The 15,403-nt window shown below is 52.7% G+C and overlaps 7 protein-coding genes across 7 annotated transcripts; 5 read left to right on the top strand and 2 right to left on the bottom strand.

Moving 5' to 3' along the window:
* Positions 1–235: 235 nt before the first annotated feature.
* On the top strand, positions 236–1,078 carry W97_06424 (uncharacterized protein; the record flags this gene model as incomplete). The annotated part of the gene is made up of 2 exons (XM_007784298.1): positions 236–288; positions 346–1,078. 2 exons carry the CDS (start codon positions 236–238, stop codon positions 1,076–1,078), a joined length of 786 nt encoding a protein of 261 aa, XP_007782488.1.
* A 715-nt stretch (positions 1,079–1,793) lies between these two features.
* Positions 1,794–2,534, top strand: W97_06423 (uncharacterized protein; the record flags this gene model as incomplete). Its single annotated transcript, XM_007784297.1, has 2 exons — positions 1,794–1,852; positions 1,907–2,534. The coding sequence occupies 2 exons, from the start codon at positions 1,794–1,796 to the stop codon at positions 2,532–2,534; spliced, it is 687 nt and encodes a 228-aa protein (XP_007782487.1).
* A 651-nt stretch (positions 2,535–3,185) lies between these two features.
* On the bottom strand, positions 3,186–7,478 carry W97_06422 (uncharacterized protein; the record flags this gene model as incomplete). Its single annotated transcript, XM_007784296.1, has 5 exons — positions 3,186–4,106; positions 4,153–4,737; positions 4,788–5,256; positions 5,313–5,498; positions 5,548–7,478. 5 exons carry the CDS (start codon positions 7,476–7,478, stop codon positions 3,186–3,188), a joined length of 4,092 nt encoding a protein of 1,363 aa, XP_007782486.1.
* Positions 7,479–8,020: 542 nt separating this feature from the next.
* On the top strand, positions 8,021–8,368 carry W97_06421 (uncharacterized protein; the record flags this gene model as incomplete). The annotated part of the gene is made up of 1 exon (XM_007784295.1): positions 8,021–8,368. One exon carries the CDS (start codon positions 8,021–8,023, stop codon positions 8,366–8,368), a length of 348 nt encoding a protein of 115 aa, XP_007782485.1.
* Positions 8,369–9,707: 1,339 nt separating this feature from the next.
* On the bottom strand, positions 9,708–10,935 carry W97_06420 (tartrate dehydrogenase/decarboxylase ttuC; the record flags this gene model as incomplete). The annotated part of the gene is made up of 3 exons (XM_007784294.1): positions 9,708–10,070; positions 10,128–10,618; positions 10,683–10,935. 3 exons carry the CDS (start codon positions 10,933–10,935, stop codon positions 9,708–9,710), a joined length of 1,107 nt encoding a protein of 368 aa, XP_007782484.1.
* Positions 10,936–11,478: 543 nt separating this feature from the next.
* W97_06419 (uncharacterized protein) lies at positions 11,479–12,450 on the top strand (the record flags this gene model as incomplete). The annotated part of the gene is made up of 1 exon (XM_007784293.1): positions 11,479–12,450. One exon carries the CDS (start codon positions 11,479–11,481, stop codon positions 12,448–12,450), a length of 972 nt encoding a protein of 323 aa, XP_007782483.1.
* A 561-nt stretch (positions 12,451–13,011) lies between these two features.
* On the top strand, positions 13,012–14,726 carry W97_06418 (uncharacterized protein; the record flags this gene model as incomplete). The annotated part of the gene is made up of 5 exons (XM_007784292.1): positions 13,012–13,227; positions 13,289–13,392; positions 13,451–13,801; positions 13,855–14,124; positions 14,183–14,726. 5 exons carry the CDS (start codon positions 13,012–13,014, stop codon positions 14,724–14,726), a joined length of 1,485 nt encoding a protein of 494 aa, XP_007782482.1.
* Positions 14,727–15,403: the final 677 nt, after the last annotated feature.

Here is a 15,403-nt window from a genome sequence, read left to right as displayed (position 1 = left end):
GTCTGGTATTTAAAGCCCTTCGCATCACAACACAGTTTACGTTCCCGAGAGGTGTCAGAACGTTTAGAGTTGAGTTCATTACAACATCTTGGTCTTTCCATGCTGACGCCTGTCACCAGCCCTAGAGCGTGTTCATCTGAAGCGTACGACCAACTCTACTGCTATAGTCAACATTTGTTCTGCACAGTCAAACCACCTCGACCAACTTCACGGAGCTCGTCTTACTAAAGCAGCCATGGCTGGTCAAGAACATAAAGCACGGCGAATAGAGGAGCTGGCTATGTCTTTGTGAGTGTTCCTTCGCTCTCGCAACCTTACATTGCTAACCATTCAATGTGCGCACAGTGTGCAAGGAGACACCATCGACGTTCGCGTCCATGACAGCGACGGCCGCCGCGGGCATATTCATTCAGAGCACTCCATCGAAGTTCACGTGCAACATGGTGACAGCCATAGAAGTTGGCATCTAAACAAATACCTCCTCTGCAACGAGTCCGCCTATTTCCGCAACGCCCGCGACAAGGGACACCTTAGACACGCCGCGCCTCCAATCCTGCTCGAGGACACCGACCCCGCCATCTTCGACTCGTTCGTTCGGTTTCTATCCAAAGGGGACTACGAACTCACGGTTTCGGGCGTCAGCGGCGATGCTATGGATGCACAAGCCTCTCCCTCATTGGACCCGATCCACCATACCAAGGCCTGGATCCTCGGCTGGCAGCTCCAATCGGCATCCTTCATGGACTGCGCCGTTCGCAAAGTAGCCGCACCGTGCGGATTTCGAGCCCTTCCCGTCCAGATCGAACCAGGCGGCATCGCCTACGCCTTCGAAGGCACTGAATCCGCACCCGGTCAACGTCAACGTCTCATCACCGCTATCTCGTACGCGCTGCGGAGGATGGCCAAGCTTGAGTCGGGATACGGGCGCGGGTTGGATAGGGCTATTCTGAGATCTCCAGGAGCTGGCGTCCAGAAGTCAGTGGAGGAGGTGCTTGTGGGCTTGGATTTGGACGAGGAGCCGGAAGTCTATGTGCATAAATACTGGGTTCGACGTCCCTATGCGGGGTTTGGCTACTGAAGGCTAGGGCTGGGGGTGAAGAGGGGTCTGAACCGGATGTTCTTCTGGTGGCATAGATCGGGTTTGCGGAGGGCTTTCTCTAGAAAGTTTGGAGAAGTTTGGAGCATTCATCAGACAATCACCGCCAAATGATAGAGGGTCTTGGCGGGAGTTATGCATACTAGTCTCAGTCTGCAGAGTTCAGACCTGACCTCCAACGTGCTTTCTTATCCTTCACATCATCACATATCCCAGCTCGTTCTTCTTGCAAACACCGCCGTTGTGCAAGGCCGTACCATCTGCGCCTTCTCTTTGCAAGATCTTGTACGAAGACACCTGTTTGCTGGACGCTTGGCGGCCGCCGACATAGCGCATGGCGGTCTTTCACTACGGTGCCTGCCATTATTTTAATTTCAGCTGGCCCGTGGCCTGTTTCACTTGGGTCTCGCTGTCCGCTTGGAGCGTCTTATCTTCACCGAAAACCCCTCTGAAAAACATCCTTCTGTCGATCTCAACTGGTCAAGCTCCGAACACCAGCCCATCATCAAGGTCCCTTGTGACTCCCCGAATGCTAAGGGGTGAGTCGACTGCCACAATTTCCTTGTTGCGTGCTGACGCCTACCTAGATCTAGAACGCGCCTTTCTGAAGCGCACGATCGAACTTCACTCTCCAACCTACTCTGCAGCTGCACATCCGGGTGTTAGCGAGCGCCCTCACGCAACCAAGTCAATCGAGATGGCAGATGATGGCCAGACAAGCAATCCATCGCATGCGGTAGAGCCAGTTACGACTTCGTGAGTATCCCTGTACTGCCACCGATCTTCGCTAACCGATAAATGTGTTCACAGTGTAACAGAAGAGCTTGTTGAGATCCGCGGGTACTCCGCCCACTCTAACAGAACTTGGCGCCTCAGCAAACGTTCACTTCGCAACGAGACAGTCTTCTTCCAAGACATCGGCGAACGTGTAAAGTATGACCCTATCGATGGTTCTGCCTACATCGGAGACATCGACCCAGACATCTTCGAGGCATTCGCACAGTTCCTGTCCGGGAAACACTACGAACCTCCGTTCCGCAGCCACATTTCTCTAGCCTCAAGAAAATCTCCCTCACTACTTCAACTCTACCATACTTTGGCTTGGCTTCTTGGAGATAAACTTGGTGCCGTGGCTTTCCAGAATCACGCGATTGTCAGATTAGCATTCTCCCTCAATCCCAAAGATGCCTCCGCGCTTGTCTCTCCAAGGGCCGTTCTCCGCGCTCTGGAGTCCATGGGCAACACCCTTAAGCTGCGCCAGCTTTTCGTAGATGCGACGGCTTATGCACTACAGAAGCATGGGCTGAAGTGGCGAGAGGATGCGAGGTGGGCAAAGGTGCTCGAGAAATTTCCAGACTTCATTCAAGATGTGATTGTGCGGTTTGATGAAGGAGAGGTAACGAATCCGTCGCTGCATGTGGCAAAGTACTTCCTTTGATACGGGATCCTGCATATGCGGGAGCTTGAGATCTTTTCCCTTTGATCTGGATCGCTGATGTAGTTCTTGCTCCAATTGCTTCGCAATAATCGGGATCAAAGGTTGAGGGCAACCCGAATCATCAGCGATCTCATCGGGGAGTCATGTAAATTAGCTCCAATCACCGAAATTCGGACTTGACTCCAAGAGTTTTTCCATTTCGTTCACTCTGCGCTATGCTCTCACTATATGAGGTCCGTCCCCGAAAGGCACAACTCGCCACTCACTCTTCAACAGCGAACAGCGATTTCAAGCTCATTAGCCACGATTCTCACATTCTGATCTCTCGCAGCACGTTTTCTAGCGAACAACAGCGTTGTGCAGCTCCTAAATGTTGCTAGCCCCTGAACAGCAAGTCATCAAACACGTCAACGCACATGAACCGAATTGCTCAAAAGCTGCTTCGTCAAATGATAATCAACACTAAGATCCATGTGCTCACAAATGCCTATGTACCGAGCTCGCTGGCTCCCATGGACTACAAGCAGATTATAGTTATATGCTGGACGAAAACTCCATGAAGTGGTATTCCCATAAACACGGCCCAAAAAGACAGCAAATCGCATCGAAAAACCGAGCCGGCAGCCACCGATCCCAGCAACCCCTACCCCACTACCGCCTCCCCCCTGCCCTTAACCCCACCCCGCTCGCCAAACTCTGCCTCACAATCATCTCCGCCGCCGCGGCCGCCGCAAGCCTCTCCTTCTGCCTGCTCCGATCCTTGAGATACCTCTCCGCCTCAGGTCTCATCCTCAGAATCCTGAGGATAATATCATCGCTCGGCTCCGCCTGGGCCTCCTTCCTCTTCTCCTCCTTCGCCTTCTTCATGGTTCCCAGATTCCTGCTCAGCATGATCGTCTTGGTACGGCGCGTCGGCATGCCTAGGAGGCCCTGGGGGCCCGCGCCCACGGCGCCGAAGCCGATGGAGGGGCTGGGGCCCAGGGAGGCGGGGGCGGAGAGCCTGTTTGCGCGGGCTGCGGCGTCGGCTTGACGCGCGGCGGTGGCGGCGGCCATGGACTCGGATGTGCGAATCAGGTTCTCGGTGGACTCGAAGTAGAAGAAGTTGAGGTTCTGGAGCTCGTGGTATTTTGGGCTCTTGAGGATGTCGAGGGGGACGCCGTTGCTGATCCCGGTGTCCTCATCGACAGCGTGGAAGAAGTCAAACAGCAGCTGCAGCCACTTGAAGACGATGTCGAGCTCCTGCATGGTCAGGGGCCGTTGTTGGGACAGTTTGTCGGAGAGCGGCGGCACGAGCAAAGATTCGATGGTTACGAGGACTTCTTTCCACAGGCGCGTCATTACCATCACCATGGCGCTGTCGGTCAGCGTTTGCTTCATGATGGCGAAGTTGTCGTTGAAGTAGGTGAAGAGGGGTTTGAGGGCGTTGGTGATATCGGCTTGGGTTGGGCCTTGGGCGACGGACTGCGGGCGCGTGCGCTGGAAGTAGGAGGATACGGCGGAGATGGTTATGCCGCGGGAGAGGAGGCTGCGGAGGGCGCGGCGGGAGAGGCAGTGGTGGATGTAGGAGGATAGCTGGGATGTGTTAGCGATGATTGTGGCTCCGGGAAGTCGTGCTTACCTTGTCTGTGATCTTTCTCGTCATGTCCCGCTCCGTCCTCTTCAGTGTCCTGAACGCTTTGCCGAAGTAGAACTGGATGTCATCTCGTTCGCCTTCCATGCTAACCCGTAACAGAAGCCTGCCTTGAGTGTCGAGGTCTAGCCAGTACTCTCGCGGCATGAAGTCCCTGAAATGCGAAGGGTCTAGCTTCAGCGATGTACGACCGACGCAGTCGTGGTCACCAAGTGCGTCCCAGTCCCAAATCGTAGCGATGATATTGAGCGGTCCTTGTGTCGTAATATCGACGGTCTCGTCCCAACGCGGGTTGAGGCTTCCATAGATGACTCGCGTTTTCGCCAGCCGCTTCTGGTACTCGTCGCCGAGCACCACATATGGATCGCTAAGCCCGTTCATGTCGCACGCTTTAAGGTCTTCTGCTTCAATGATCTTGATCGTGAAGACGTAGGAATCGGCTTTCCGCTGCCGTTGCGCTGCGGGCGGCGCGTGCCGCTGAACGACTTCGGCACATGCATCAACGTTGACATCGCGCTCTAGCTTGTCCAGCTGGAGCATCGCGTACTCGATATTGTTGAGCTTCACAAGGGACTGCATCTGGGGTCAATGAAGGCTACAAATGCCATATGGGAAAGGCTTACCTCTGGTAAGAACTGGAACGGCTCGATCTTCTCCTTGTTAGTCCACGCGTCTTTTGCAAGCTGCATATACTTCTCCGTCCGCGTTTGTTGCGCAGCTGCTTCCTGCTCCGGCGTCATGCGGTCCATCTCTTTGGCGAATTTCGTCTCGATAAGCTCACAGTACCTGGCTAGACCGATACCAATCGACTTTGATAAGGCCGTCATGAACTTCGCGTATTGCAGGTCATCGTCCCAGTTCAGCTGGACGATCTGCTCAATACTCTGGTTGAAGGATTGGAAAATGTCCATAACCGAGACGCTGTGCCGCTCGTCATCGGTGGGTATCTGGCCTGGGTGGCTTGTGCGGACGGTGAACTGGTCTTGCTTGACTGCATTCTCAACCCAGCTGGCAACGCTGGCGTCCGTTGCTTCTATCCACCGCCACACGAAGTCCTGTAGCAAGCTCTCGATGTGGAATGCAAATGGCTCGCTGGGCAAGAATCAGTCAACCTCATTCCGCAAGGTCGATTGGGCGTCAGCACTTACCCGGGTAGGGCATCCGCATGGACGCGTCGGATGTCAACCATCTCGGCGTAGAGATCAAAGCCATCTTGTATTGGGATCTCCTCGCCACGCGCTTGCGCCATGTCCATGATCCGTGCGACCAGATCTCTTGCATCGGCTGCATAAGCCGGTAAAACTTCTGCAATTAGTACCGATAGAGGGTTCACGCTACACGCTGTTAGCCTGGAGAAGCTTCTGACTCAACATGGCTACTTACCCCATGATCTCCGGCGTCTTGCGGAACCGCTTCTGAATCTTCTCACACAGCTTGGCGACGGCTTTGCCAAGTTCTATTACATGAAAAAACTCCCACTGCTCTTTGTTATCCGGTAGCTGCTTCGCTAGCAGGTCGTGGTAGACTTCAGCCGCTCGTTGCCGCAGAGCGTCACGAAGTTGATCAGAGAACTGATCGAGGTCTTCAAGTGTTTTGGAAAAAAGGGGATCGTCGTAAATATGGGTTGTCAGAATATACATTACAGGTCCGAGTGGCGGGCCCTTGGCGTCATAAGAAAGTAAGAGAAGCTCGTAAAGGTCTCGTAATAATGCGTCATGCAGGCCGGAAAGAGCCTGCTGGTAAGTGGCGTAATCGCTGATGGTCCACTTCTTCCAGTCCGAGAGGGGCTCTTGCACTGCCATGCTTATGCGACTCGACTTTTTGTCTACTGGAGGCGGTGCCTTGATGTACTCGAAAGCTGCATCAACTGTGTCGAGCGGAATATCTTGCTGTTGATACTTCTCTTTAATGACATCCAGGAAGAGCACCATCCGAGTGGAATACGGTATTCGCCATCTGACTGCGATCTCATTAAGCAGCTCTGCGGACTGTTTCGAAAGGAGCTTGATGGATGGCGTGTCTGATGTGGCTTCTGTAGGCTGTATCTCGCTATCTTGAAGATCGTGAGTAAGAGCTTCCCTCAGAACTGCGCGGTAGTATGACCTTGGCTCGGGCGGAATGAAGGTATATGATGCCGTACTCTCGTTCCCGTTCGTTGAGTTGTTCAATGTGAGGCCGCTCATGTCAACAGGCTGGTCGATGACATAAGATGACCCGTTCTCTGAATGCTCTGACATATTCCTTAAGGTTTCTGAATCTGAGGTTGATCCACTTGCTGGGTTATACTGTGGTAAACCATTCCCTGAAGTAGTCTTGGCAAGCTCTGGATTTGACTGAATGATGGCCAGCATCATTTGTGTCAGGTCTGGGACCTCAGCTCTCTTCCAAGCTTGGTATGCCTCTTTGGTGTCGAAATCTTCAGGGCCCAGCGTCTTCGTGGTGTGAAGTCCGAGGTTAGCCTGGTACGCTTTGAGGTCTTTTAACGCAGCTTGCTCGGTCCAGACGTCCTTGTATGCCGCAATGTCCGACTGCACGTGTGCGTATGGGTAGCCCCAGATGCGCTGCACGACCTGGACCAGCGGCATGTCTCTAACCTCGTAGCTTCGGGGAACCTCTACCTCGACAGTAGTCCCACCGCTACCGCCGTTACGTTGTGTCTCAGCAGCCAGGTCCTGGTCATGGACCAGTAGCTTCTTTTCCATTGTTTGTAGCCGACTGCTGAGTTCTGGCCTGTCCTGTGCCCACCCGTGCTTCCTAAGTGTGTCGCTGATCAATCGGACGAACAAGGCCAAATGCCGGTCAGCCATCAGCTTCCAGCCATCGTCGTCCGGCGGCTTGCCCTTCCGCAGTTCCTTGGTCGCCTGTGCGAAGAAGATGAGCAAGAGGTCTTCCACTTTTCGATCCTTCTCCATCGTCTTTCGATAATGGGGGGCCATGAACTCATTGAGAAACGCGGCAAACGTGTTCACGACTAGCTGGTCCTTGTATTCCGGCATCTTCTCCGTCCCAAACAGTACTCCCCTTATCCTCTTGTCCAGCTCAGCCATGAACCCAGTGGGAAGCTTGGTGCTTTTCGAATCTCGAATGAGCGAGAAGTCTTTCACCATGTCACTAACGGACGTGGAGGAGCGCTGGATGGCGGCTTTGTGAGGGGCAGGCACATGCTGCAACCGCTTCGCTCGGGGCTGGAGGAGGTATGAGAGATACGCTACTCTCAAGGCGTAGAGGTAGGCTTCATTGGAGGTGACGATGCGCTTCCGGGCGTGGGAAACTCTCCTGTGGGGGCGCCCGCTGCTCGCGGATCCTGATGACATTGTGCTGCAGTGGTGAACTGGTTTGGATGAGCCTTCTGCTCATATGTTGACTGGAACTACGAGCGCATGGGAGATGTCGTGGACAGTTGGTCGGGGCAGTGGCGTGGGGGGTGGAATATGGGGGCGCAGACGAAGGTTGAGAGAGGATGGAGGTGGGGTTGGACGTTAGGAAGGAGGGCGACTGTCGGTAGTGATGTATCTGGGGCTCTCGAGCTTAGGGGCAGGCGCGGCGCAAGAGGTGACTTGAGGTTCCAGGAGTTGAAGCTGATATCGATACCAGCAAGACATGTCTTCAACCACCTTGGCGGTGACGCCGCAGGGCAGGTTTCAGAAATCGCCCGAGCCGCCCACTCCCAGGGTCGATCACCCGTCACATGCTCTGCCCTGTCACTCAGGGCTGCCAATGTCGAAGACACCTGTCAAACACATCAACCGCTTCAGAACCATATTCACCACAATATCATAGCGTGAACAACACCATCTCACTCTAAGACACGCCCAGCAACAAGAGACGCCCTCGCGCCTCCCTTCCTTCCCCAGCAATGTCTACCTCCACCCGCCAACCCGCCGCCAACCCCCCCGAAAAGCCTCGCCTGACCGAAGAAGAGAAGAAATCAAACCACATCGCCTCCGAGCAGAAGCGGCGTGAAGCAATTCGGCTAGGCTTCGACCGCCTCGCCAGCCTGGTGCCCGGCATGGAAGGCCAAGGCCGCAGCGAAGCCAACGTCCTCGAGCGGACGATTCTGTACATGGAGGAGCTGATCCGCGAGCGGGACGCGCTGGTCGAGCGCGCGAGAGAGAAGGGGCTGGATACGGCGAAATGGGAGCTGCCGGATAGCGTGACGAGGGTGCCATTTGCGCCGGAGGGCGCGGGGGAGCTGCCGGACTGAGGGAGGGGTGGAAGATGGATTCAATCTCGGGAGAGAGACCGCCCTTGCTAATGTCTGCTGTGCCGCTCAGAGCCTGACGTGGCATATGGCCTTCGTTGATCGGCTTTCGGGTGCCTGCACTTTCGTGTCTGACTGGGACATGACGATCGGAGCATACTCACTATGCTACAACCGTACAACAAGACGAAGCTCATCGGCATGTCGCTTCGAAAGGTGATACTCAGCACCCCGGATAATCTGACATCCATCCACAACCGAATATTGTGGCACAAGAGACAGTATCCGGCGTCAGTCCCGGAGATGTCAGCTTGCTCGGCGCTATAAGCTCTGGATCTAGATTTCAAAGCATTGGAGATTTTGGGCGCCTCAAAAGTAAACAGTGCTAAGGACAAGGCCGGCATGGCAGATCCATTGAGCCTCCAGCGAGGTCCGGAGGATCTAGGCGTAGATGCAAGGCTTGAAGACTATTCAGATGTTGCAACATAAGCGCTGAATTCAGCCTTTTACTTGTATCGCCGAACTTAGATAGCCATACGCCAGAGCGTCAACCATTTGCCAAAATCTCAAGTCCTTGGTTCTTACTTGATTCTGCACTTATAAATCTGTCTGTCTCTAGTTCCTTTGTGAATCAACCCAACGCTTGAGAGCTAGTGCGAAATAGCCTGTTATTCCTCACCCTGGGCCTCGAAGCAGCAACGAGCAGAAGAAAAAATATATAGTAGTACGTATTCGCTAGTGGTCACCCACCTACTAATAGTTTATCCTTTTATAGTTTAGAGGGTAAGCATCGCCGCCCTATACTCGCGCGACCTAAGGTGAGTATAGGTGAGTATAGGTGAGTGTTAGGTGAGTATAGGTGATCCCTTACCCTGTTTCACCTATATTTCAGGGAGCCTAAAAAGGCTCTCTTCTATTACCTGGTACCCTATAAATATTTCCGATAAGTCTACTACCTTGAACTTAGCCGGCTCTTTTAATCTTCCAACCTATTAGTGACGCCTTAACCCTACTTGTACTACTAATTGTGGATAACCTTATAGCTATTCTTCGTCACTAAACTTTATTTGAGTTTCTGATGGCCGCATTGGAAGTTTCAGTACGCTTGTTATGCAGCTGCGACCAGCATTGCGATGCCTTAGATTACCAACGGGTCCAGGGAGCAGTAAACGGACGCGGAATGCCAAGTTTCCTGGACATTGGGAAGGCGAAAACGCCAGAAATCCACTAAGCTAAAGATCCTACTGAGTCCAAGAATTGCGCCGAGAACATCAGGAGAGCCAAACATGACTAACATCAGCAGTATAGGGCAATAGTAAAATGTCTATAAGGTAAAGAAAGACTAGACCACAAGCTTCTTCTGTCCAAGCGTACTCCGGATCTCATCACAAACTGCCTCGGTGACCTCCTTCGTCGTCGCCTTTCCTCCAAGGTCTCTTGTCAGCACTCCTTTTTCACAGACATTCTCAACGCAATCAAGTAATCTCCGACCCGCTTCCTCCTCACCTAGCCATCCAAGCATCTCGGCTGCTGTCCAGAACGTCGCCACAGGGTTTGCGATTCCCATACCCGTGATGTCAAAGGCCGAGCCGTGAATTGGCTCAAACATACTCGGGTTTTCGCGCGTCGGGTCAAGATTGGAAGTCGGTGCAATTCCAATCGAGCCTGCCAGTGCGGCGGCGAGATCTGATAGGATGTCCGCATGCTGAAAGCAAGAGTTAGTTAAACTGCTCCATCTGGAAACTCAAACCATTGCTCTTACAAGGTTGGAGGCGACGATTGTGTCGAGCGACTCCGGCTTCAAGACCATCCGAGTCGTCATCGCGTCAACTAACATCTTGTCCGTAATTACATCTGGGAATTCTGCCGACATCTCCTTGGCTACTTCGTCCCAGAGAACCATGCCGTTTCTCTGGGCATTACTCTTCGTCACCACGGTCAATAGTTTCCGCGGCCTTGACTGTGCAGTCTCAAATGCGAAACGCATGATCCGCTCCACGCTATGACGTGTGAACACTGCGACCTCAGTGGCAGTTTCCCACGGCTTGCCAACGTGTGACCTCCCTCCGTGACCGGCATATTCTCCTTCGCTGTTCTCACGGATAATGACCCAGTCCAGATCGCCGGTGTTGCAGTTCCTTAATGGAGACTGAGTTCCTCTGAACACCTTGGTTGGGCGAACATTGGCGTACTGCTGGAAAGGCTGGCAGATGGCGAGACGCAGGCCCCATAGCGAAATGTGGTCCGGAACATCTGTGGCGTTCTTATTAGTGGGAGGTCAAAAAAGTGTACTGGTACCTATGCTTGCCAGGTGCACCGACTGCTCCAAACAGAATCGCATCATGCTTCCGAAGTTCGTCTAGTCCACCATCGGGGATGTATTTGCCAGTCTTCTTATATGTCTCGGAACTCCAATCAAAATGCTTGAACTCGAGCTTGAAAGTCTTCAGACTCTCAGCAAGTTGCTGCAGGACTTGGATTCCTGCATCTATGACTTCTGGACCGATGCCATCTGCGGGGATCGAGGCAATTCGGTAAGTTGGCTGTGCGGGAAGAGCTGTAGGCGACATGGTAAGTGTTGGATTGAACACAGAAATGTGGTACTCTGAACTGAAATATGAAGGTTTGTTGATGCTTTCAACCTTCTGCGGGACCTGGAGGTTTTTGTATTCTCACATCCCCTGGCCGCAGCACTAACACGCCATTACTCCAGAGCATAAGTGGAGACCGCGGCTCTATCTCTTCTCGGTAATGAAAATCCGGGGAGTTGATTCCTCAGAATCGCGAATCACTCCCGATGGTCTCGATGATCCTACCCAGGCGGACTTTCTGGGCGCGTCTGGTCACGGAGAAGAATTGTCCGAACCGCTTTACCTTTCTCCGGCCGCGAGACGGGTTCAACCAATGCCGGGACTGGATCGCGGGGATTCAGCTCCACCCTGGTCTAGGATTTTGCAATATGGATGTCCGGGGAAAGCATCGACGTCGGTGGTGGGCTCTTCACGTTACAATTGACGAATCCACCTCCTGAAACAGTTTCTGTCCGCTTGTAATACTCTACCGTCCATTGCGGATTCTTCCTACAACTGTCCGTCAACACTCGGCCATTGACTATGCCAGTATCTGATGAAGTTATCAGCTCAGTGCTGAGAAGCGTCGTACCGCGGATCGCATCGCACAGACAAAAACTGCTTCACAATGACGAACGGAGGCATCCACCCTTTGTGCTTGCTCTCACTGGGCTCCAAGGCAGCGGGAAATCCACCTGGGCAAGCAAGATCTACCAAGCGCTGAAGAAAGAATACAACTTCAAAGTCATTGCCTTATCACTGGACGATTTGTATCTTGATCATCAAGGCCTTGTGCGCACCCGAGAGTCCAACCCAAACAATCCGCTCTTAAGAACGAGGGGCCAGCCTGGAACTCATGACGATAAGCTAGCAAGATCGTTCTTTGAGTCGCTTGCTTCAGGTCAAGGAGATATCTTGGTGCCAGCATTCGACAAGAGCAAGTTCGATGGGGAGGGCGATAGGGTGCCGCGCGATCAATGGGAATGTGTTGGCGGCGAGTCATTGGTTGATGTTGTGGTTTTCGAGGGTTGGTGCGTGGGATTTCAACCTCTTCCAGGCGATGACCTGGAGAAGAAATGGAAAGCTGCGAAGCAGGCTCGGAGCGTTGAAAAGCCTGAGAATGCGGAGGAAGATTACTCGACGACTACGCTGGGCGGCCACGCCTTGGAGAACTTGAAGAGAATCAACGCGAATTTACAGCGATACTGCGAGACATATATGGGTCCGCAGCATTTAGATTTCTTGGTGCATATCGATACGAACGATCTGAAGAACGTTTACAGGTGGAGAATTCAGCAAGAGCATGCTCTGTGGAACGCAAAGGGCGAGGGAATGACTGATGCTGCTGTGGTTGCTTTTGTGCAAGGCTATATGCCCAGTTATGAACTATATCTGGATCAGTTGCGGGAAGGGTTTTTCAGAGATTGCGCCGGCACAGACAAAGCGCAATTGCGAATTCTCATGGAGGAGGATAGATCCGTAGTAGAGATTAAAGAGATAGACAATGGTCGGTGAGGCTCAGTAATCCCTCAAGCATTCAAATTCAAATCAGATGGAATGTATCATCAAGTTCAAATCTGCTGCGCTTGCGAAGTGTGCCTTCAAACATTCGCTTGGCTTAACGTTCAATACTTCAGCCTTCCCAGGTCTAGGCTCACGCAATATGCCTCGAAAGCTGGAGAAGTGGTAAACATGGCCGTGCAGGTTCGTAGAACATGCTTGGTCGCCTGCCCGTCATCCACGACTCAGACAGTGCATCCGGCCAACCGGCGAACGTTGACACCCGGACTTGTTCTCTCCGCTCTCTCACCGATTCGGATCTCTCCGCACCGTGGCAAGCTTCAAGATCCACTATCGGAAGGCATTTGATTACCCCGGACTCTGGACTTTTCGTTACCCCGGATTCTGGGGTCTGTTCTGGATCGCCGCCCGTGATGGACGACCTGGACTTCATAAACAGCCAGCATGGAATCACTGAAAGTTAGAAATCGCTACCAGATCATCAAGTTCATTGTCTTCCTCAGTAGCTGAACTTCATTCTAATCGTACACCGGAGCATCATCGACTTGAATCAAAATGACTATCACAACGAAACAGGCTCCAATCAAGGAGTACGATCCTGAAAGCAAGCCGGCACAATACATGCTGGAAGAGACGGCTGATCTCTCTGCCAGAGAAGGTGCAGACTACTCTGGTGCCGTGGAGAAGACGGATCCTGCGGAGATTCGACTTGTGAAGAAGTTGGATTGGAGGATCATGCCCACATTGTGGGCTATGTACTTCCTGAACTATGTAATTTCAACTCACTTCTTCTATGAGTTGGTAGCATGGGGCTAATGCGTCCGCTCAACAGTTGGATAGGAATGCCATTGCCCAGGCAAGACTGAACAATCTGGAGGATGATCTCAAATTGGAAGGATCCCAGTATAACACCTGTATCTCCATTCTTTTCGTCGGGTAAGTCATCCTTCAAGTATCCCACCTTCATCTTTAGCTAACGTGGGCATCGTCTTAGCTATCTGTTGATGCAAATCCCATCCAACATGCTTATGTCCTCCAACAAAATCCGGCCCTCGATCTACATGTGCATCTGCATGGCCGGGTGGGCTATTGTTTCCGCTTGCACCGCGCTCGTCCACAACTACACCGGTCTTGTTGTTGTCCGATTCTTCTTAGGCATAGCGGAGGCGCCATACTACCCCGGAGCCTTATATCTGCTTTCTCTCTTCTACACGAGGAAGGAGATTGCTACACGTATTTCTATTCTGTACTCCGGCAACATCTTTGCCACGTCTTTCTCGGGCCTCATCGCTGCCGCAACCTTTTCGACGTTGGACGGCGTGCGTGGCCTTACTGGATGGAGATGGTGAGCATGAGCAACAGTTCTCAAACATCACGCGGTGTCTAACACAGAGATAGGCTCTTCATCATCGAAGGTGCCGTGACCTTCGGCGTTGCCTGCATCGGTCTGCGGCTCCTCCCTGACTTTCCCCTCACGACCCGCTGGCTCACCCCTGAGGAACGCCAATTGGCACACGACCGCATCGCCCGGGACACCGCCCAGATCACGCAAAGCAAAGGCGCGCGCGCCGGCTTCTACCAAGCCATCTGCGACCCGAGGCTGTACCTCCTCTGCTTTATGCAGAACATGCATCTCTCCGCGTGTAGCTTCAATAATTTCTTTCCCACGTTCGTATTCTCAGACCCTCAGTTAGAGTAACAGTCAGCTCAACTAATCTTAAAATAGGGTGGTAAAGTCTTTGGGCTTCAACACAACCATAACGCTCGTGCTCACCTGCCCTCCCTATCTCGTTTCCGGGTTTACGGGTGTCGTCATCGGCATCACCTCTGGCAAGTTCAATGAACGGACTTGGCACATCACCGGCTGCATGGGAGTCGCGCTCATCGGCTTCGTCATCTCTTGCGCAACGATGAACACCGCCGCGCGGTACTTGTCCTGCTTCATGTTCGCCAGCGGCGCGTACGCGGTCAACTCCTGCATCCTGGGCTGGGTGTCGGCGACGCTGGGCCAGACGAGTGAGAAGAAGGCGGTGAGCTTGTCCATTGTCAATGTAGTTGCGAATGCGTCGTACATCTACACGGCGTATCTGTATCCGAAGAGCGATGGACCGAAATATCTAACCGCAATGGCGAGCAATGCGGCCTTTGCATTCATGACGATTGCTTCGGCTTGGGCGCTGAGGGTGTGGTTGATCAAGACGAACAAGAAGCTTGCTGAGGCAGATCAGCACGACTCTTCTGAGAATGCCGGGGTCAGATACGCATACTGATCAGAAGAGTATGTATTGGGCGGCTTCAGGCTTAGCTTGTTGCTGTTGACAGAAGCAATGAGCGAGAGAAATGAGAAGGATATGAGGTATAGCGTTAGTCTTGCAAGGTTATCTAGAGACTCTGGTCAAAACACGCATGGGGCAGTTACGAATCCCCACAGCCAGATGCACCTGTAAATAGCGATTGATTAGTTGGAATGTGAACTTTCTAACCCAACTTTGGTGTGCGGCCTGCTAGGACTGCAAGCAACGTGAGGCATCGATTTTGATGCCCAAAATCCGCGGTAGATGCCGGTATAATCATCTAGATGGTCAGCCAAGGGTTGGATGCATTGCGGATAATTCGAGGTCGATTACAGTTTGATAGGGAACATCAAGTCATGTAGAAACAGATTGCATCATCCAGCTACATTCCACGCATTCGTGCTTCCCATATAATCCTCCGCAAACAGGTTCGGCCAGTCGATGATCGTGAATGGATCTCTGGACGCCTCAGTAGAGTTCATCATAGAACTCCAATTACCGTTGGTATCCGTAAGATTGCCATTCATCGAAGGCCACGCGGGACCATGTTCAAATCCGAGCTGATGGAAGAACTGTTCCGGCGAGGCATCGATTGGAACGGAGCCAGAGATGGAAGAATACTGCGCGTGTTGATGATTTGATCGCGTTTGCTG

This window comes from Coniosporium apollinis (genome assembly GCF_000281105.1).
Source record: "Coniosporium apollinis CBS 100218 chromosome Unknown supercont1.32, whole genome shotgun sequence".
NCBI classification, from domain to species: Eukaryota; Fungi; Ascomycota; class Dothideomycetes; genus Coniosporium; species Coniosporium apollinis.
This window is presented reverse-complemented; position numbering and strand designations above follow the sequence as displayed.